This window comes from Oncorhynchus keta, chromosome 6 (assembly GCF_023373465.1).
Source record: "Oncorhynchus keta strain PuntledgeMale-10-30-2019 chromosome 6, Oket_V2, whole genome shotgun sequence".
Taxonomy (NCBI): domain Eukaryota; kingdom Metazoa; phylum Chordata; class Actinopteri; order Salmoniformes; family Salmonidae; genus Oncorhynchus; species Oncorhynchus keta.
In genome coordinates, this window is record NC_068426.1 from 19,584,598 (window position 1) to 19,607,252 (window position 22,655).

Consider the following 22,655-nt stretch of genomic DNA (forward strand, 5'->3'; position numbering starts at 1 on the left):
GGACTGGAGAGGTGTTGTAACAGAGTGGGGACTGGGGTGGTGTAGAAACCAGAGTGGGGACTGGTGAGGTGTTGATACAGAGTGAGGACTGGGGAGGTGTTGTAACAGAGTGGGGACTGGGGAGGTGTTGAAACAGAGGTGGGACTGGAGAGGTGTTGTAACAGAGTGGAGACTGGGGAGGTGTTGTAACAGAGTGGGGACTGGGGTGGTGTAGAAACCAGAGTGGGGACTGGGGAGGTGTTGAAACAGAGTGGGGACTGGGGTGGTGTAGAAACCAGAGTGGGGACTGGGGAGGTGTTGTAACAGAGTGGGGACTGGGGTGGTGTAGAAACCAGAGTGGGGACTAGGGAGGTGTTCAAACAGAGTGGGGACTGGGGAGGTGTTGTAACAGAGTGGGGACTGGGGTGGTGTAGAAACCAGAGTGGGGACTAGGGAGGTGTTCATACAGAGTGGGGACTGGAGAGGTGTTGTAACAGAGTGGGGACTGGGGTGGTGTAGAAACCAGAGTGGGGACTGGGGAGGTGTTGAAACAGAGTGGGGACTGGGGAGGTGTTGTAACAGAGTGGGGACTGGGGAGGTGTAGAAACCAGAGTGGGGACTGGGGAGGTGTTGATACAGAGTGGGGACTGGGGTGGTGTAGAAACCAGAGTGGGGACTGGGGAGGTGTTGAAACAGAGGTGGGACTGGAGAGGTGTTGTAACAGAGTGGGGACTGGGGTGGTGTAGAAACCAGAGTGGGGACTGGGGAGGTGTTGAAACAGAGTGGGGACTGGGGAGGTGTTGTAACAGAGTGGGGACTGGGGAGGTGTAGAAACCAGAGTGGGGACTGGGGAGGTGTTGAAACAGAGTGGGGACTGGGGAGGTGTTATAACAGAGTGGGGACTGGGGAGGTGTAGAAACCAGAGTGGGGACTGGGGAGGTGTTGTAAGCGGAGGAGAGGAAAGGAGAGTGGTCCAGGATGTACTGTTTAGAAGGCTGAGTCACAGTGAGCATGTCTTGAAGGGCAGAGTCAGATGACTGAGAAAGAGAGCAGTGGGGGGTAAGAGGGAGGGGTGTTGAATATGTAAAGGTCAGGGATAGAATGTAATGGAGGGGGGAAATGGGCTTGCTGTGGTCCCACACCACACCCAATGGGAAATGATTCCAGGTCTTTTAGCTAAACTCACCCAAGTGTATGATAATATACATGATCAGACCTTATAACCTTCATATAAACATAGATGTGAGTGTATCAAGGTGTGTGGGCCCATGAGAGTTTTGCATGTGTTGTGTGTGTCTGCGTGCGTAAGACTCTTCATTGTGTTTGCCTGTTCGTGAGAGAATGTGTCTGTATCTCTGTGTGTGTCCAAGCGTGTGAGTCTGTTTTCAGTTAGTGCTACTATGGTCTCTCCAGAGAATCGCCCACCTTTACCCATACTCCTCTGGGAGAGAGCTGAGTGATTGGGCAGAAGATGCAGTCAGCAGCACCACTCTTGTTGCCCTCACTCCCACTTCAATGTTTCGCTTCACTCCCTCAAGCTTCCCCCAAAAATAACTCTTAACCATAACCATGGTAACTGATACAGCTCAAGCATGTGTATGGTAATTAGCTTGGTATTATTTTATTTATTAATTCAGTTGTTTAGATATGCCTGAGGAAATCAGATCTGCCACAGTCCAATGGACAGATTTTCTAAAAATAACACTTCACGACTCCAAGGGATGTAATTTGTGCGATTAGAAAGTTAGATTCTACCCACACAGACAAGGCTCTAACTCTTCTAGCTCCACAATGAAATAGGGTGCAGGCCAGGCAGCAGGCTGTTAGCCAGCCTGCCAGTTTAGTGGAGTCTGCCACTAGCACAGTCAGTGTAGTCAGCTCAGCTATCCCCATTGACACCGTGTCTGTGTCTCGACCTGGGTCGGGCAAAACTAAACATGGCAGTGTTCGCCTTAGCAATCTCACGAGGATAAAGACCTCCTCCATTCCTGTCATTATTGAAAGAAATCGTGATACCTCACATCTCAAAATGGGGCTACTTAATGTTAGATCCCTTACTTCAAAGGCAATTATAGTCAATGAACTAATCACTGATCATAATCTTGATGTGATTGGCCTGACTGAAACATGACTTAAGCCTGATGAATTTACTGTGTTAAATGAGGCCTCACCTCCTGGTTACACTAGTGACCATATCCCCCGTGCATCCTGCAAAGGCGGAGGTGTTGCTAACATTTACGATAGCAAATTTCAATTTACAAAAAAAATGATGACGTTTTTGTCTTTTGAGCTTCTAGTCATGAAATCTATGCAGCCTACTCAATCACTTTTTATAGCTACTGTTTACAGGCCTCCTGGGCCATATACAGCGTTCCTCATTGAGTTCCTTGAGTTCCTATCGGACCTTGTAGTCATAGCAGATAATATTCTAATTTTTGGTTACTTTAATATTCACATGGAAAAGTCCACAGACTCACTCCAAAAGGCTTTCGGAGCCATCATCGACTCAGTGGGTTTTGTCCAACATGTCTCTGGACCTACTCACTGTCACAGTCATACTCTGGACCTAGTTTTGCCCCATAGAATAATTGTTGTGGATCTTAATGTTTTTCCTTATATAATCATAGACTATCGGACCACCATTTTATTACGTTTGCCGTTGCAACAAATAATCTGCTCAGACCCAACCAAGGAGCATCAAAAGTTGTGCAATAAATTCACAGACAACACAAAGATTCCTTGATGCCCTTCCAGACCCCCTCTGCCTACCCAAGGACGTCAGAGGACAAAAATCAGTTAACCACCTAACTGAGGAACTCAATTTAACCTTGCGCAATACCCTAGATGCAGTTGCACCCCTAAAAACTAAAAACGTTTCTCATAAGAAACTAGCTCCCTGGTATACAGAAAACACCCGAGCTCTGAAGCAAGCTTCGAGAAAATTGGAACGGAAATGGCGCCACACCAAACTGGAAGTCTTCCGACTAGCTTGAAAAGACAGTACCGTGCAGTACCGAAGAGCCCTTACTGCTGCTGCTCGATCATCCTATTTTTCCAACTTAATTGAGGAAAATAAGACCTATCCGAAATATATTTTTGATACTGTTGCAAAGCTATCTAAAAAGCAGCATTCCCCAAGTGAGGATGGCTTTCACTTCAGCAGTAATAAATTCATGAACTTCTTTGAGGAAAAGATCATGATTAGTAGAAAGCAAATTACGGACTCCTCTTTAAATCTGCATATTCCTTCAAAGCCTGAGTCTTCAAAGTCCTGAGTCTGCACAACTCTGCCAGGACCTAGGATCAAGAGAGACACTCAAGTGTTATCGTACTATATCTCTTGACACAATGATGAAAATAATCATGGCCTCAAAACCTTCAAGCTGCATACTGGACCCTATATTACAACTAAACTACTGAAAAAGCTGCTTCCTGTGCTTGGCCCTTCTATGTTGAACATAACAAACGGCTCTCTATCCACCGGATGTGTACCAAACTCACTAAAAGTGGCAGTAATAAAGCCTCTCTTGAAAAAGCCAAACCTTGATCCAGAAAATATAAAAAACTATCCGCCTATATCGAATCTTCCATTCCTCTCAAAATTTTTAGAAAAGGCTTTTGCGCAGCAACTCACTGCCTTCCTGAAGACAAACAATGTATACGAAATGCTTCAGTCTGGTTTTAGACCCCATTATAGCACTGAGACTGCACTTGTGAAGGTGGTAAATTACCTTTTAATGGCATCAAACCGAGGCTCTGCATCTGTCCTCGTGCTCCTAGACCTTAGTGCTGCTTTTGATACCATCGATCACCACATTCTTTTGGAGAGATTGGAAACCCAAATTGGTCTACACGGACAAGTTCTGGCCTGGTTTACATCTTATCTGTCGGAAAGATATCAGTTTGTCTCTCTGAATGGTTTGTCCTATGACAAATCAACTGTACATTTTGGTGTTCCTCAAGGTTCCGTTTTAGGACCACTATTGTTTTCACTATATATTTTACCTCTTGGGGATGTCATTTGAAAACATAATGTTAACTTTCACTGAGGATGACACACAGCTGTTCATTTCAATGAAACATGGTGAAGCCCCAAAATTGCCCTCGCTAGAAGCCTGGGTTTCAGACATAAGGAAGTGGATGGCTGCAAACTTTCTACTTTTAAACTTGGACAAAACAGAGATGCTTGTTCTAGGTCCCAAGGAACAAAGAGATCTTCTGTTGAATCTGACAATTACTCTTAATGTTTGTACAGTCGTCTCAAATAAATCTGTAAAGAACCTCGGTGTCACTCTGGACACTGATCTCTCTTTTGACGAACATATCAAGACTGTTTCAAGAACAGCTTTTTTCCATCTACGTAACATTGCAAAAATCAAAACCTTTCTGTCCAAAAATGATGCAGAAAAATGTATCCATTATTTTGTTACTTCTCGGTTAGACTACTGCAATGCTCTACTTTCCGGCTACCCGGATAAAGCACTAAATAAGCTTCAGTTAGTGCTAAATACGGCTGCTAGAATCCTGACTAGAGCCAGAAAATGTGATCATATTACTACAGTGCTAGCCTCCCTACACTGGCTTCCTGTCAAGGCAAGGGCTGATTTCAAGGTTTTACTGCTAACCTACAAAGCATTACATGGGCTTGCTGCTACCTATCTCTCTGATTTGGTCTTGCTGTGCATACCTACACGTACGTTACGGTCACAAGACGCAGGCCTCCTAATTGTCCCTAGAATTTCTAAGCAAACAGCTGGAGGCAGGGCTTTCTCCTATAGAGCTCAATTTTTATGGAATGGTCTGCCTACCCATGTGAGAGACGCAAACTCGGTCTCAAACTTTAAGTCTTTACTGAAGACTCATCTCTTCAGTGGGTCATATGATTGAGTGTAGTCTGGCCCAGGAGTGTGAAGATGAACGGAAAGGCTCTGGAGCAATGAACCACCCTTGCTGTCTTTGACTGGCCGGTTCCCCTCTTTCCACTGGGATTCTCTGCCTCTAACCCTATTACAGGGTTTGAGTCACTGGCTTACTGGTGCTCTTTCATGCCGTCCCTAGGAGGGGTGCGTCACTTGAGTGGGTTGAGTCACTGATGTGATCTTCCTGTCTGGGTTGGCGCCCCCCTTGGGTTGTGCCGTGGAGGAGATCTTTGTGGGCTATACTTGGCCTTGTCTCAGGATGGTAAGTTGGTGGTTGAAGATATCCCTCTAGTGGTATGGGGGCTGTGCTTTGGCAAAGTGGGTGTGGTTATATCCTTCCTGTTTGGCCCTGTCCGGGGTATCATCGGATGGGGCCACAGTGTCTCCTGAGCCCCTCCTGTCTAAAGCCAGTATTTATGCTGCAGTAGTTTATGTGTCGGGGGGCTAGGGTCAGTTTGTTATATCTGGAGTACTTCTCCTGTCTTATCCGGTGTCTTGTGTGAATTTCAGTATGCTCTCTCTAATTCTCTCTTTCTCTCTTTCTTTCTCTCTCTCGGAGGACCTGAGCCGTAGGACCATGCCTCAGGACTACCTGGCATGATGACTCCTTGCTCTCCCCAGTCCACCTGGCCGTGCTGCTGCTCCAGTTTCAACTGTTCGGCCTGCGGCTATGGAATCCTGACCTGTTCACCGTGCTATCTGTCCCAGGCCTATTATTTGACCATGCTGGTCATTTATGAACATTTGAACATCTGTGCCAAGTTCTGTTATAATCTCCACCCGGCACAGCCAGAAGAGGACTGGCCACCCCTCATAGACTGGTTCCTCTCTAGGTTTCTTCCTAGGTTTTGGTCTTTCTAGGGAGTTTTTCCTAGCCAACGTGCTTCAACACCTGCATTGCTTGCTGTTTGGGGTTTTAGGCTGGGTTTCTGTACAGCACTTTGAGATATTAGCTGATGTACAAAGGGCTATATAAATACATTTGATTAGATGGGTTTATTAGTCACATTCATCAATGTAATCACAGGGTACAGTGAACTTCTTTTGCTCCGAGCTCCAACAGTGCAGGTAAGTAAATCAGAGGGACTGCATCTTAGTGCTAGAGGCATCACTACAGACTCTGGTTCGATCCCGGGCTGTATCACAACGGGAGTCCCATAGGGCGGTGCACAATTGGCCCAGCATTGTCCGGGTTTGGCCGGGTTAGGCCGTCATTGTAAATAATAATTTGTTCTTAACTGACTTGCCTAGTTAAATAAAGGTTAAACAAATAAATAAAAAATAAATGCAATTAGTGTCCATTGAGGTGTGGGTGCAGGGTGCAGTGCCTTCAGAAAGTATTCACACCCTTTGACTTTTTGTTGTGTTCCAGCCTGTATTTAAAATGGATTCAATTTAGATTTTTTTGTGTGTCACTGGCCTACAAACAATACCCCATAATTTCAAAGTGGAATTATGTTTTCTGATTTTTTTTACAAATTACTTAAAAATTTAAATCTGAAATGTCTTGAGTCAGTAAGTATTCAAGCCCTTTGTTATCGCAAGCCTAAATAAGTTCAGCGTAAAAATATGCTTAAAAGTCACATGGACTCACTCTGTTTGCAATAATAGTGTTTACCATTATTTTTGGATGACTACCTGCTCTCTGTACCCCACACATACAATTATCTGTAATGTCTTGCAGTCGAGCAGTGAAATTCAACCACAAAGACCATGGAGGTTTTCCAATGCCTCACAAGGAAGGGCACCTACTGGTATATGGTGAAAAATATAAATAGCAGGCATTGAATATCACTTTGAGCATGGTAAAGTTATTAATTACACTTTGGATGATGTATCAATACACCCAGTCAATACAAAGATACAGGCGTCCTTCCTGACTCAGTTGCCGGAGAGGAAGAAAACCGCTCAGGGATTTCACCATGTGGCCAATGGAGACTATAAAACAGTTACTGAGGATGGATCAACAACATTGTAGTTACTCCATTGTAAAGATTGATTGTAAAGAATTGATAGTCGTTGGGCCAAGGAGGTCATAAGTCATTTTAAGAGTTTATAGTACCCCCGCTGCCATTGAATGTAATACAGGCTTATAAACATAGAGGGGGAGGAGGGGGTGTCATAGTGATTTGCAATAGCAATAGACATATAGCAATAGACCACATTTATGTGTCATTATTATTATTTAAATATGTGTGTTTAATTTGAAAGCTCAAATGGACAGTGAGCACTGAGCAGTGATGTCTAATGGGCCAAACTAAATACTTTCTCTGACTTTTATCAGAGAAGATGGGGTCATCCTGCAGGTGGTTTTTGAAACGAATTAAATCTTTGTTAGAATCCATTGAGTCTAAGTTAGGTAGGGTTTCCTCCAAGGTCGAGAGAGAAGTACCTGTTGTACACTCCAGTCGCTAACAAGCTAATTGTATCTGTGGTCTCTCTCTCTCTCTCATTTTATCACTCCATTGCTCAATATTTCGATAACTTTTCCCTCCTCTCATTCCACCTGCTCTCTCTGAGTGTTTCTGTGTGTGCTGAGTGGATGACTGGTGTAGCAGAGGAGCAGTCCCATGGCACTCCAGCTAGTCCCTGCAGCCTGCTGATAGGAGGAATCCCAGCCGGCCCCTGCAGCCTGCAGATAGGAGACACCCCAGCTAGCCCCTGGCAGTTAGGAGGCACCCCAGCCAGACCCTGCAGCCTGTAGATAGGAGGCACCCCAGCCAGCCCCTCCAGCCTGCAGATATGAGGTACCCCAGCCAGCCCCTGCAGCCTGCAGATACAGTGGAAGGCACCCCTCCCAACCTCATGCAGATAAAAGGCACCCTAGCCAGCACCATGCAGCCTGCAGATAAAAGGCACCCTAGCCAGCACCATGTAGCCTGCAGACAAGAGGCACCCTAGCCAGCATCATGCAGCCTGCAGATAAGAGGCACCCTAGCCAGCACCATGCAGCCTGCAGATAAGAGGCACCCTAGCCAGCACCATGCAGCCTGCAGATAAGAGGCACCCTAGCCAGCACCATGCAGCCTGCAGATAAGAGGCACCCTAGCCAGCACCATGCAGCCTGCAGATAAGGCACCATAGCCAGCACCATGCAGCCTGCAGATAAGAGACCCTAGCCAGTCCTGCAGATAGGTGGCCAGCTCCCAAGCCAGTCCTGCAGATAGGTGACGGCTGTAGGTTCACTACAACATCAGGTCAGGTCCTATGTTTATGGCTGAGGTCAGGCTCTGATGCACCCCAGGCATACCACACAGTTTCAGCCCAGTCAAAACACAAATCACGACGCCAGGACAGCAGAAATCCGGAGACACCTGAAACCCCACAAACCTATGTAAATACCTGAATATGGTTGTCACAATAATCTTGTTCTAAATGACTTAAATGTAAATGTAAATTATTTACTCATTGTGTAAATACCTGAATATACACAATAATCTTGTTCTCATTATTTACTCATTGTGTGAGGAAAGAGAAGAGGTGGAAGAGAAGGGTGGTAGTGTTGTGAGCCTGAAAAAAATGTTTGCTGGATCTAATGTTACATTTACATAAGACACTGCCGGAGAAAATTTGGCATCAGAACATTCCAACTGTGCCAATGAGAGAAGAAAAAGTATTTGTAATGAGAGGATGAAAGGACAGAGGGTACAGTAAAAAGGAAAGATACTGGAACATAAGGAAATCAACAGGAGAGAGTTGGAGGGAGAGGGTGAGAAAGATAAAGAAGCCTGAAATGGAAACGGTAAAGAACATCTTGTAAACTGACACTTCAATTGTGTCTTTAGCCTCAAGGAGAGGGTAGTGAGAGGAAGGTCTTAGTCCTGCATGAATTCAGGTTTAGAATCCACACACGCACACACTGAAACATATATGCACACACACATACACACAGATGCGCACACGCGCCCCCACACCCACTGCTTTGCACAATCCACAAAGGCAGCGCAGGCACAAAGACAAGCTTATGTTGAAATATCACATTGAAGGCTGATACAGCATTAAAGTAAAAGTAATGTGGCCACACACACACACACACACACACACACACACACACACACACACACACACACACACACACACACACACACACACACACACACACACACACACACACACACACACACACACACACACACACACACACACAAATCCCCGAAAGGTAAAAAGCACTCAGGTAACAATGCTTTTCGCCAGAGCGTGAGGGAATGGTTTTACTTCTGGTTTTACTTCCAAAAGGGCCAGATTGATCGATTTTCAAAAAATTTCAAGCACTTTTTCCATTTTCCTCCAGTCCTTACAGTACCACATAGATCTTACTGTACCACATAGATCTTACAGTACCACAAAGATCTTACAGTACCACATAGATCTTACAGTACCACATAGATCTTACAGTACCACATAGATCTTACAGTACCACATAGATCTTACAGTACCACACAGATCTTACAGTACCACATAGATCTTACAGTACCACATAGATCTTACAGTACCACATAGATCTTACTGTACCACACAGATCTTACAGTACCACATAGATCTTACTGTACCACATAGATCTTACAGTACCACATAGATCTTACAGTACCACATAGATCTTACTGTACCACACAGATCTTACAGTACCACATAGATCTTACTGTACCACACAGATCTTACTGTACCACACAGAGCTGTAAAGCAGGGTGAAAAATAAGAGAGAAAGTCTTGTTTTTGCTCACTGTAAAATACCATCAAACAGAGACACACCATTCCACGATAGGCCATGCTAAACCGACCATGCTAAACCGACCGTGGCTCCTAGATTAGGGTTGCCATGGGACACTGGGAAACAGCTCACAATTAGCATATTTTCAATGGCTGATTGTAACTGTTGCAGGCCATTTCTGTGGACTCTTTTTTCAGTTATTGAGTCTCTTTGTCCATGTGTGATAGTTTTTGCTCGTGTGCAGGTTTTTGCTCGTGTGTCTACACACACACACACACACACACACACTATTGGCTTCTAGGATTCAGGGGTGGCAGTTAGCCTAACGTTGGACCAGTTACTGAAAGGTCGCTGGGTCGAGCCGACTAGTTGGAAAATATGTGGATATGACCTTGTGCAAAGGCTTGAGTGCAAAAATTAGGTAAACGACCTCTCCCTCAACGTCAGCAAAACAAAGGAGTTGATTGTGGACTTCAGGAGGAACCAGGTTGGGCACTCCCCCATCCTCATCAACATTGCCACTGTGGAGAGAGTCAAAAACATTTATCCTGCCCCAACCTCCCAATCGAAACTTATCATTGTTACAGCTGTAAATATGTACAGTTTCTTTCCTTCTTAATGCATTTGAGCCAATCAGTTGAGTTGTGAGAAGGTAGGGGTGGTATTCAGAAGATAGCCCTATTTGGTAAAACACCAAGTCCATATTATGGCAAGAACAGCTCAAATAAGCAAAGACAAAAGACCGTCCATAATTTCTTTGAGACATGAAGGTCAGTCATTGTGGAAAATGTCAAGAAATTTGAAAGTTTCAAGAGAGAGACAGAGAGACTCTGACAGTAGTGCCAGGAACTGGCCAGCCTTTATGCTTAGTTCTCAACACTTGCATTACCAATCATCAAACCAAAACTGTCAGTTAGAGGGACTGCTCAACTACCACTGAGTGTTATCAGGCCCTGTCAAAAAGTCTTAGCTCCAGTGAAATGTTCACAATTGTGGTTTAATTGAACTGCCATCTAATACTGCCTGGTTCATTTGACAGTGATGGATTGGCTAGTGTAGATTTAGCAGCCCAGAGAAAGTGAACAGGTCGTTCTCACTTTTTCCAGCCTGTGATATCATTGAGAACATAGACTAATGGCCAGCGTCTGAATGATTTGATTAGTCTCCATTGAAGAAGCTCAATAAAAGGGTGCTGAACCTGAGGAGCCAGAGCCCGTGCCTCCAGCCACTCTCACAGCCTTCTGCAGACACCAGGTAAAGCAGGCAGTGTGTGAAGAAGAGGACGATAAAGTGGACAATAGAGGAGCTTTATTAGTCAGAGTGGTCAAGTGCTGTATATAGAAATAGAGCAGCATTTAGCTATCTGTCAGGTCTCCCTGAGCTGTGTTGCCATAGTGACACACCATGCAGTGCTTTTCTGCTGATGTGGGGATAGGAGGTGAGGGATAGAGAGACAGCAGGCCACTGACACCAGAGGGAGATACAATCAGATAGCTGTGTTAAGGAGGTAAGGAGAGAGGAAAATGCAAGGATAAAGGACAGGCGTAGGAGAGGACCTGGTGAAACAGGAGGGGGAGGTAGAGAGTAGAGACACAGAAGTTGCCTAGGGGGAGTAAACAGAGGATACGCCAGTGTCACAACTTGAGTTCATCACTTAGTTCCTCAGGGGTGATGACGGGGCAACAACGGGGCATCACTGGATGGATGTGACACCACTGTTCACTACTGTCAGCCTCAAGCTTGACCCAGCACCAAGCTAATGTCACTGTTACCCTAGCTAATGTCACTATTACACTAGCTAATGTCACTGTTACCCTAGCTAATGTCACTGTTACCCTAGCTAATGTCACTATTACACTAGCTAATGTCACTGTTACCCTAGCTAATGTCACTGTTACCCTAGCTAATGTCACTATTACACTAGCTAATGTCACTGTTACCCTAGCTAATATCACTGTTACCCTAGCCAATGTCACTATTACACTAGCTAATGTCACTGTTACCCTAGCTAATGTCACTGTTACCCTAGCTAATGTCACTATTACACTAGCTAATGTCACTGTTACCCTAGCTAATATCACTGTTACCCTAGCTAATGTCACTATTACACTAGCTAATGTCACTGTTACCCTAGCTAATGTCACTATTACACTATCTAATGTCACTGTTACCCTAGCTAATGTCACTATTACACTAGCTAATGTCACTGTTACCCTAGCTAATATCACTGTTACCCTAGCTAATGTCACTATTACACTAGCTAATGTCACTGTTACCCTAGCTAATGTCACTGTTACCCTAGCTAATGTCACTATTACACTAGCTAATGTCACTGTTACCCTAGCTAATGTCACTGTTACACTAGCTAATGTCACTATTACACTAGCTAATGTCACTGTTACCCTAGCTAATGTCACTGTTACCCTAGCTAATGTCACTATTACACTAGCTAATGTCACTGTTACCCTAGCTAATATCACTGTTACACTAGCTAATGTCACTATTACACTAGCTAATGTAACTTTTACCCTAGCCAATGTCACTGTTACCCTAGCTAATGTCACTATTACACTAGCTAATGTCACTGTTACCCTAGCTAATGTCACTGTTCTAGCTAATGTCTAGCTAATGTCACTACACTAGCTAATGTCACTGTTACCCTAGCTAATGCTAATAGCTAATGTCACTGTTACCTAGCTAATGTCACTGTTACCCTAGCTAATGTCACTATTACACTAGCTAATGTCACTATTACACTAGCTAATGTCACTGTTACCCTAGCTAATGTCACTATTACACTAGCTAATGTCACTATTCCACTAGCTAATGTCACTATTCCACTAGCTAATGTCACTGTTACCCTAGCTAATATCACTGTTACCCTAGCTAATGTCACTATTACACTAGCTAATGTCACTATTCCACTAGCTAATGTCACTATTACACTAGCTAATATCACTGTTACCCTAGCTAATGTCACTATTCCACTAGCTAATGTCACTATTCCACTAGCTAATGTCACTATTACCCTAGCTAATGTCACTATTACACTAGCTAATGTCACTATTCCACTAGCTAATGTCACTATTACACTAGCTAATATCACTGTTACCCTAGCTAATGTCACTATTCCACTAGCTAATGTCACTATTCCACTAGCTAATGTCACTATTCCACTAGCTAATGAAAAAAAGTAGAAGAGCTAAAGGAGTGTTAGTTGAGGAGGGTGCAGTACCTTTAGTGAGGGTCCCAAAAACGAGTCTGCGTAAAGACTGGATGAACTTGAGCACCCCCTGTCTGCAGCGGCAGGTACAGCCAGCCATCCTGACACAGAGACAGAGAAAATCCCTGGAGACAATCTGCCACTGTCCTTCTCACCCACAGTAGAGTAGGCAAAATAGTCTCTCAAAGGGTCCTTATAGGAGAGAGGAATGCCTCCTTCAAAGTGTTGATAGGAGTCTAAGGTGGAGAAATATATCCAGTGGTTCCTTACACGCGAAGTAGGTATCCTTTGAAATGATCCTGGTAGAAAACACAAATCTTCTTGACAAGGTCCTTAGAGAAGAGATTGGATCCTCACTGGGAAAACTGTGAGGAAAGATGCAGTCGCGTGTAAGTTAGAGGTACCTGTCTTCTAGCCTTTCTAACATTGATGCATTCAAACTCAATAATTTACTCATTTAGACAAACACTCACTTAATCACTTATACATTCAATCACACACTCACTAATACACTTTCTCACCAACACTAACCCACCCTCCCACCCACCCTCCCACACACACACACACACACACACACACACACACACACACACACACACACACACACACACACACACACACACACACACACACACACACACACACACACACACACACACACACACACACACACACACACAAAACAGCCAACAAGTGACACAAAGAGATGTTGGTAGGTAAGAAATACTCACACCTCCGTCTCTCAAACTTTTAAAAGGAAAAGTTGTTTTCTGCTGTCGGATGAGAAGGGAAATATGAATAACCATCGTGGAGAGCCGAGTGCACTGCTGAAAGTTCCCTGTGTCCATGGAGATGACGAGTACCTCCTCTCCCCTCCTGTCCTCTGTATTTATGTCTATTTGATCACCCTCTATCTCCCCCTTTCTGGTGTGTTTCTCTGCATGTCTCTGTGGACAGCCAACGGGGTCTCGCTCTGTGTGTTGGCTGGTCCTCTCTGGGCTGCTTGTAAGCTGGAACCCTGCGGCTGTGCTGTGCTGCTGTGTAGTGTAGCTGTGTAGCTCTGTTCCAGGACAGATCGCTGCAGCAGAGAACCCCAGCCACCACCCGACCGCTTGTGTTCTCTCTCTCTCTCTCTCTCTCTCTCTCTCTCTCTCTCTCTCTCTCTCTCTCTCTCTCTCTCTCTCTCTCTCTCTCTCTCTCTCTCTCTCACACATACACACTCTTCCTACCCCACTCTGGTGCATACCCAATTGCAGATGAGCCTCCAAAAAACGGACATCCCTCTGCTCCATCTTCCCCTTCCACCACGTAATCTCTTTTTTCTTTATTTCAATTTATTTTAAGTGAGCCTTAAGCCACTGATTATTATTTGCAGTCATTGGGTTAATACGCCAGCCAGCTGCAGGGATTGTGACTGCTAGAGGAGGACGTCACTGAGATGACAGTACACTCTTAGAAAAAAGGGTTCCAAAAGGATTCTTCGGCTGTCCTAATAAGATAACTCTTTTTGGTTACAGGTAGAAAGAACCCTTTTGGGTTCCATGTAGAACACTATGTGGAAAGGGTTCTACATGGAACCCAAAATGGTTCTACCTGGAAACATAATAGTTCTATCTGGAACCAAAAAGGGTTCTTTAACCTGTTAGTCCTATAGGGGCAGTATTTCATTTTTGGATAAAAAGACGTGCCCGTTTTTAGCGCAATATTTTGTCACGAAAAGATGCTCGACTATGCTTGGAATTGATAGTTTTGGAAAGAAGACACTCTGACGTTTCCAGAACTGCAAAGATTTTCACTGTGAGTGCCATAGAACAAAATCTACAGGCAAAACCAAGATGTTTGAGCGACCAGGAAATCAACAGGATTTCTGAAGGCACGTTTTCCATGATCGCCTTATATGGCTGTGAATGCGACAGGAATGAACGGACACTTCCTATCGTTTTCCCCAGGTGTCTGCAGCATTGTGACGTATTTGTAGGCATATCATTGGAAGATTGACCATAAGAGACTACAATTGCCAGGTGTCCCGCACGGTGTCTGCGTGGAAATTGGTGCGCAAAAGTCAGGTACCAGTATTTTTCCATCCGAATCAGAGAAGAATGCACGCTTCCAGGGACGGCATTTCAATGAAGAGATAGATATGACAAAACACCTTGAGGATTGATTCAAACAACGTTTTCCATGTTTCAGTCGATATTATGGAGTTAATTCGGAAAAAAGTTTGACGTTTAGGTGACTGAATTTTCGGTTAGTTTCGGTAGCCAAATGCATAGTAACAAAACGGAACGTTGTGTCCTACACAAGCATCTTTCAGGAAAAACTGGACATCTGCTATGTAACTGAGAGTCTCCTCATTGAACCATCTGAAGTTCTTCAAAGGTAAATTATTTTATTTGATCCCTTTGCTGGTTTTTGTGAATATGTTGCGTGCTAAATGCTAACGCTAAATGCTAAGCTAGTTATCACCACTCTTACACAAATTATTGATTTTCTCTGGTTCTAAAGCATATTTTGAAAATCTGAGACGACAGGATTGTTAAGAAAAGGATAAGCTTGAGGGCAGGCATATTTATTTCATTTCATTTGCAATTTTTAGAAATTGCTAATGTTGCGTTATGGTAATGAGCTTGAGGCTGTAGTCACGATCCCGCATGCGGGATGGGGCGGATTAAAAGGTTCTCCTATGGGGACCTTTTAGATTCTAGATAGCACCTTTTTTTCTAAGAGTGAAGTAGGATGAGTTATTGGGATTATTGTGTGAAGAGGCTGTGGAAGGACGGGATAGAGGGATGGATGGAAGGCTGGAAGGGGGAAAGGTGGGGAATAGGTATTCCTATTCTTTCATCCCCCTCCTCTCCCCTGTAACCATTCCCCAGGTCGTTGTTGCAAATGAGAATGTGTTCTCAGTCAACTTACCTGGTAAAATAACGGATAAATATATATATTTTTTAAAGGTATGAGGTCAGACGATGATATGCTTTTAAAAAGCCTTTCACATTTCTATTTGAAGTCCAGATTAGTGTTGGGCCTTGCTGGGTCCATTGTACGAGTTTCAGAAGTCGATTATCCCCACGGGAAGGCACATCTCACATTGCAATTACTGAAGCCATTCATATGACTACTATTTATTGTATAATAATATCACAACCAAACACTAATAGCATAACTGTATATTGGGGTAGGTTGAGCAGAAACATTCAGCCAGGATTAGGGTTGCAAAGGAGGGTAAATTACTGGAAACTTTCAAAGTTTACTAGTAAACTACCATCATTTTGGTAACTTTCAAGGATTTTAGGTAATTTATCACGAGACATCTAGTGGCCATTTTTGTGACTTTAGATTATCAACAAGTGTCTGAAATTATATCTGGCCCTCTGTGTGTCCTCTGTGTGTCCCTGTAAAAGGTATGGAATAATGAAATAAGATCATTCTAAAATAAAAAATAGAATGACAAAAGCTGTAAAACATTACCCTACATATAAACTATCAACTTAGTGAATACCATTGGTGATGTCACGTTCTGTCCATCGTTCGTATGTGTTTTCCTTGTTTTAGTGTTGGTCAGGACGTGAGCTGGGTGGGCATTCTATGTTGTGTCTGGTTTGTCTATTTCTATGTTTGGCCTGATATGGTTCTCAATCAGAGGCAGGTGTTAGTCATTGTCTCTGATTGGGAACCATATTTAGGTAGCCTGTTTTGTTTTGGGTTTTGTGGGTGATTGTTCCTGTCTCTGTGTTTGCACCAGATAGGACTGTTTAGGTTTTCACTTTTCTTGTTTTGTATAGTCTGTTCATGTATAGTCGTCTTTATTAAAAACATGAATAACCACCACGCTGCATTTTGGTCCGCCTCTCTTTCACCAGAAGAAAACCCTTACAGAATCACCAACCAACCAAGGACCAAGCGGCGTGGTAAACAGAGGCAGCAGCAACAGCAGCAGCAGGAGAAGCGACAGGTGCAACAGCAGCAGCAGCAAAGGCAACAGCAGGAGAAGCAACAGAGGCAGCAGCAGCAGTGGGAGAGGCTGCACTATTTGGATAAATGGACTTGGGAGGAGATCCTTGACGGAAAAGGACCCTGGGCAGAGCCAGGGGAATATTGCCGCCCCAAAGCCGAGCTGGAGGCAGCGAAAGCAGAGAGGCGGCATTATGAGGAGCTAGCACGGCAGAGCGGCTGGAAGCCCGAGAGGCACCCCCAAAAATTTATTGGGGGGAGGCACAGGGAGAGTGTGGCAGAGTCAGGAGTCAGACCTGAGCCAACTCCCCCTGTTTACCGTAAGGAGCCATGGATGGAATTGGAGCTGTTGGCGAAGCAGAGTGCTGAGTCTGAGAGTGTGGAGGATGTATTGGACAGAGTAGAAAGAAAGCTGTTGGTTTGGCATAGTATGCACGGCATACCAGTGCCAGCACCACGCATCAGGCCTACAGTGCATCCCGCCTGTCCAGCTCTGCCGGAGCCTTCCTCCTCTCCAGTGCAGCCAGAGTCTCCCGCCTGTCCTGGCGCTGTCAGAGCTACCGCCCCTCATGCCAGAGGCGCCAATTTAATTTAATCTGGTAACAATTAAACATAGTTAGTTGATTAGATAAATACCAGTCTACAGATGAATTAAAGTAAAGTCACGACACTAGAATGAGATTCACTTACTATGATCTCTCTCCCTCTCTGCTCTGATAGACATGAACCTGAACTCTCATCTCTCAAGCGTTGCACTTAATCATTTATTTAGACTCTATGCTGTAGGCCACCGAAAGAGAGATGGGCTTTTGGCACGAGTGCATGAGCCATCACCAGTGAATGAGCTGTGCATCATTGGGTGAGTCAGTGAAACTGGAAAGCATTTTTAGGACTATCAATTCCTTCTCATATTGTAGCCTACAATACGTGTCCACACACCTAGCCTAGGCTATTGATGGACTCAAGACAAGGTTGTTTTTATTGATCTCTGATTCTCAGTTTGTCAGTGTCAAAGTAGCCTGATATATCGACCATTTGTGTTGTATTAACAAAGATTCTGCCAAAGTATCCAGTCATGTAAAAAGATGTAGAATGGCATGAAATGCATTTATAAAAGGCCAACATTTTCCCGGACATTATGCTACTAAAAATGTTTCCCATGTGTGCCACTTCTGCAAGTTTCTCTACTCTACTGCTCTGTGACACTACGCAAATGCGATGATTTACAAATTAAGCACTGCTCAGTCATGCCCACAGGCACATGCATGGACAAATATAAACACTATCGCATAGAAACACACTCATAAAGCCATATACTCTATACACACATGTGCACCTAAATACCACGTTAGCAACCTGCTTTATAATGATACGCAACAAACACAGGTATAGCCACCTATCACTAAATGTAAACAACAGAGAGAGTTCTGGCATGTAGGCTTTGTGTAGTGTCTGTCTTGCCAGTACAGCTAGAGGCACACAGCTGCATACCAGGATAGCAATAACTCTTTCAAAATAAACAATATACCTGCCACATAATAAAGAGAGAGAGAGAGAGAGGGGGAGAGAAAGAGAGGGAAAGAGAGAGAGAGAGCGAGAGAGAAACAGAGCGAGAGAGAGAAAGAAAGAGCGAGAGAGAGAAAATGAGAGAGAGAGAGAGAAATAGGCTTTTGTTGGGTGTACATGATCAAGTGTATACTGTACATGTCTAACAGTGAGGGGGGAACTTCACGAGGGGGAGGGGGTACATAGAGGATGAGAAGATATAGATGTCTGCAGGAGAAGGGGAGGAGTGCTTGATTGATGAGAAGTGAAGGATGCACTCTGATAGCTGGTTTAAAAATAGATAGGCTTTAAGGGGTCTAGTTTCCTGAATTTCCGCCTGACTGACGTGCCCAAAGTAAACTGCCTGTTACTCAAGCCCAGTAGCCAGGATATGCACATAATTGGTCGCATTGGATAGAAAACACGTTGAAGTTTCTAAAACTGTTAAAATAATGTCTGAGACTGTAACATAATTGATATGGCAGGCAGAAATCCAGGCAGGCAGAATTTTGTATTTTTTTGCCCCCAGGCTCTTATTATGGAAACCTATTGTTTCTATGTAAATTAATCTCCCAGATTGAAATTCCTATGGCTTCCACTACATGCAACAGTCTTTATTCAAGGTTTCAGGCTTGTTTTTGAAAAATGAACAAGTATTTTATTTTTTTGTGAGAAGAGCACCGGAACAATATCAGTCTTTCGGCGCGTGCTAACTAATTTTTTTATGTTTTATTTGACCTTTATTTAACCAGGCAAGTCAGTTAAGAACAAATTCTTATTTTCAATGACGGCCTAGGAACAGTGGGTTAACTGCCTGTCCAGGGGCAGAACAACAGATTTGTATCTTGTCAGCTCAGGGTTTGAACTTGCAACCTTCCGTTTACTAGTCCAACACTCGAACCACTAGGCTTTCTGTCCTATTGGACATACTACTTTCCATATGAAATATTATAGTTTATTTACATTTTAGAGTACCTGAGGATTAAATAGAAATGTCCTTTGACTTGTTTGGATGAAGTTTAGCAGTAGCTTTTTGGACTCCTTTGTCTGCATGTTGAACGAGTGGATTACTGAAATCAATGGTACCAACTAAATAGACTTTTTGGGATATAAAGTAGGATTTTATCTAACAAAACGACCATTCATGTTGTAGCTAGGACCCTTGGGATTGCAAACAGAGGAAGATGTTCAAAAGTAAGGGATTTATTTAATCGCTATTTGTGATTTTATGAAGCCTGTGCTGGTTGAAAAATATGATGATGTGGGGGCGCCGTCCTCAGACAATCGCATGGTATGCTTTCACCGTAAAGCCTTTTTGAAATCGGACAACGCAGTTAGATTAACAAGGATTTAAACTTTTAAATGATATAAGACACTTGAATGTTTGATATTAAGATTATTTACTTGAATTGTGCGCCCTGCAATTTCACCGGATGCTGTCAGATTGTGTCCCGCTAGCGGGATACCTATCCCTTAAATGCAGAGAGGGTGAGTGAGAGAGAATGAATTGACAGTATAGCAAGTTAGTAACAAACACATTATCATCACACTCGCTAAGACTGATACCACTCATTATGATACACTGTATATCACATGCATAACTCATAATACACTATCTGTCAAAATGATTACCTGCACCTATTTCACTCCAAATCAAACACTGTGTATCAGCTCAGTTCACACTCAATTAAAACCAGATCCGTGAACTGGAGCAAGAGATGTATGATACGGTGATCTCATGTTCGCATTAAATGTGTAAGATAGTTATGTGTGATCTAATGTATTTATCTGTGTATGTATATGCTGGTGGTGTGGGTGTGTGTGTGTGTGTGTGTGTGTGTGTGTGTGTGTGTGTGTGTGTGTGTGCGTGTGCGTGTGCGTGTGCGTGTGCGCGTGCGCGTGCGTGCGTGCGTGCGTGCGTGCGTGTGTGTGTGTGTGGGTGTGAATAACACTAATTAGTGTAAAGCTGATTGATCTTGGTGTGTTGATATTCGGGAACCAGCCTGTGATGTTTGAAGTTAATAAGCGGCTTGTAATGATGGATTTGTTCTACAGCCTCTCATCATGTACTCATTATGCTTTTAAAGGCCCTCAGCAGAAAGCGAACTCTGGAGCAGACTTAGTTCAGCATCCTGATAGCATGATAGGCTCTCCAGGTCCCACTGTGCCACTACAAAGGTATTGCTTAATTACATAGTGGTGCTAACACTGCACAATGACGTGCAGTACAAAAGCTCCCTGGGCACCAAGTGTGGCAGCCCCCCGCACCTCTCCAAAAGGTTTTCACACACTGTTGCTGGTATTTTGGCCCATTCCTCCATGCAGATCTCCTCTAGAGCAGTGATGTTTTGGGGCTGTTGCTGGGCAACACGAACTTTCAACTCCCTCCAAAGATTTTCTATGGGGTTGAGATCTGGAGACTGGCTAGGCCACTCCAGGATCTTGAAATGCTTCTTACGAAGCCATTCGTTCGTTGCCCGGGCGGTGTGTTTGGGATCATTGTCATGCTGAAAGACCCAGCCACGTTTCATCTTCAATACCCTTGCTGATGGAAGGATGTTTTCACTCAAAATCTCACGATACATGGCCCCATTCATTCTTTCCTTTACACGGATCAGTCATCCTGGTCCCAAAGCATGATGTTCCCATGCTTCACAGTAGGTTTGGTGTTCTTTGGATGCAACTCAGCATTCTTTGTCCTCCAAACACGACGAGTTGAGTTTTTACCAAAAAGTTATATTTTGGTTTCATCTGACCATATGACATTCTCCAAATCTTCTTCTGGATCATCCAAATGCTCTCTAGCAAACTTCAGACGGGCCTGGGCATGTACTGGCTTAAGCAGGGGGACACGTCTGGCACTGCAGGATTTGAGTCCCTGGCGGCGTAGTGTGTTACTGATGGTAGGCTTTGTTACTTTGGTCCCAGCTCTCTGCAGGTCATTCACTAGGTCCCCCCGTGTGGTTCTGGAATTTTTGCTCACCGTTCTTGTGATCATTTTGACCCCACGGGGTGAGATCTTGCGTGGAGCCCCAGATCGAGGGAGATTATCAGTGGTCTTGTATGTCTTCCATTTCCTAATAATTGCTCCCACAGTTGATTTCTTCAAACCAAGCTGCTTACCTATTGCAGATTCAGTCTTCCCAGCCTGGTGCAGGTCTACAATTTTGTTTCTGGTGTCCTTTGACAGCTCTTTGGTCTTGGCCATAGTGGAGTTTGGAGTGTGACTGTTTGAGGTTCTGGACAGGTGTCTTTTATACTGATAACAAGTTCAAACAGGTGCCATTAATACAGGTAACGAGTGGAGGACAGAGGAGCCTCTTAAAGAAGAAGTTACAGGTCTGTGAGAGCCAGAAATCTTGCTTGTTTGTAGGTGACCAAATACTTATTTTCCACCATAATTTGCAAATAAATTCATTAAAAATCCTAAAATGTGATTTTATGGATTTTTTTTCTCATTTTGTCTGTCATAGTTGAAGTGTACCTATGATGAAAATTACAGGCCTCTCTCATCTTTTTAAGTGGGAGACCCTGCACAATTGGTGGCTGACAAAATACTTTTTTGCCCCACTGTATGTGTGTCTTTCGTAGGGGTTGGGTTAAAAGAAAAAGTCAAATTTCGGGTGGCCCTTGTGTGCAATTGACCAATAAAATGATCATAACCTTAATCAGCCTATTTATTGTCCCATTTGGTACGTCATTGTGCAACGCTAGCCTAAATCGAACTCTGCCATAAATTTGCTAAACCTCTTCATGCAGTGTTGCCACTTTGCTCCCTGTGCAGTAAAAACAATCCTTCTAAAAAGGCAAACAAACGGTAATGCTATTATTTGACTGGAAAGCACTGCTGCTATGTCGAAAATGTATGAAGTCAGGAGCAGCTGCACCTGCATTACAGTACACTATACAGTATAACAACTACTGTAGCAATTCTACATTATAGAATAACGCTAAATAAACAGTATCCAAAAGTACCCAAAACCCCATCTTCAGTCGGCACCAACTAAGCTGCTGCTGCTGCAGTATTTCCACCCCATAATAACAGCCCATAAGTGCTATTACCACCTCATTAAGAAACCCATTACATAAACAGTGGCACATGTGGTCTTCCGTCAGTGTCTTAGTCTTAGTCTTTTACTCAAGTATGACAATTGAGTACTTTTTCCACCACTGCCTGTGGCCAGGTCAACCCAGATATTTTCACCCACTCTGTTCAAACCATTGGCATTACTACAATTCTTATGGGGTCAGAACACACCACCGGGAAGTGTTAATGTTAATCATTCTCTATTTTTAAAGCCAGATATTAAATCAGAGATACAGTGCC

The 22,655-nt window shown here is 43.8% G+C and overlaps 1 protein-coding gene across 1 annotated transcript in view; it reads right to left on the reverse strand.

The window, feature by feature from the left end:
* Positions 1–13,928, reverse strand: part of LOC118385177 (Kv channel-interacting protein 1-like) — a 58,296-nt gene extending 44,368 nt beyond the window's left edge. The window contains exons 1-2 of the mRNA XM_052521068.1: positions 13,563–13,928; positions 12,842–13,194 (exon numbers count right to left, since the gene is read on the reverse strand). Coding sequence (XP_052377028.1) covers positions 12,842–12,929 — 88 coding nt within the window. The 5' untranslated portion in view covers positions 12,930–13,194; positions 13,563–13,928. The remainder of the gene's footprint in view (positions 1–12,841; positions 13,195–13,562) is intronic.
* Between the last annotated feature and the right edge of the window lie 8,727 nt (positions 13,929–22,655).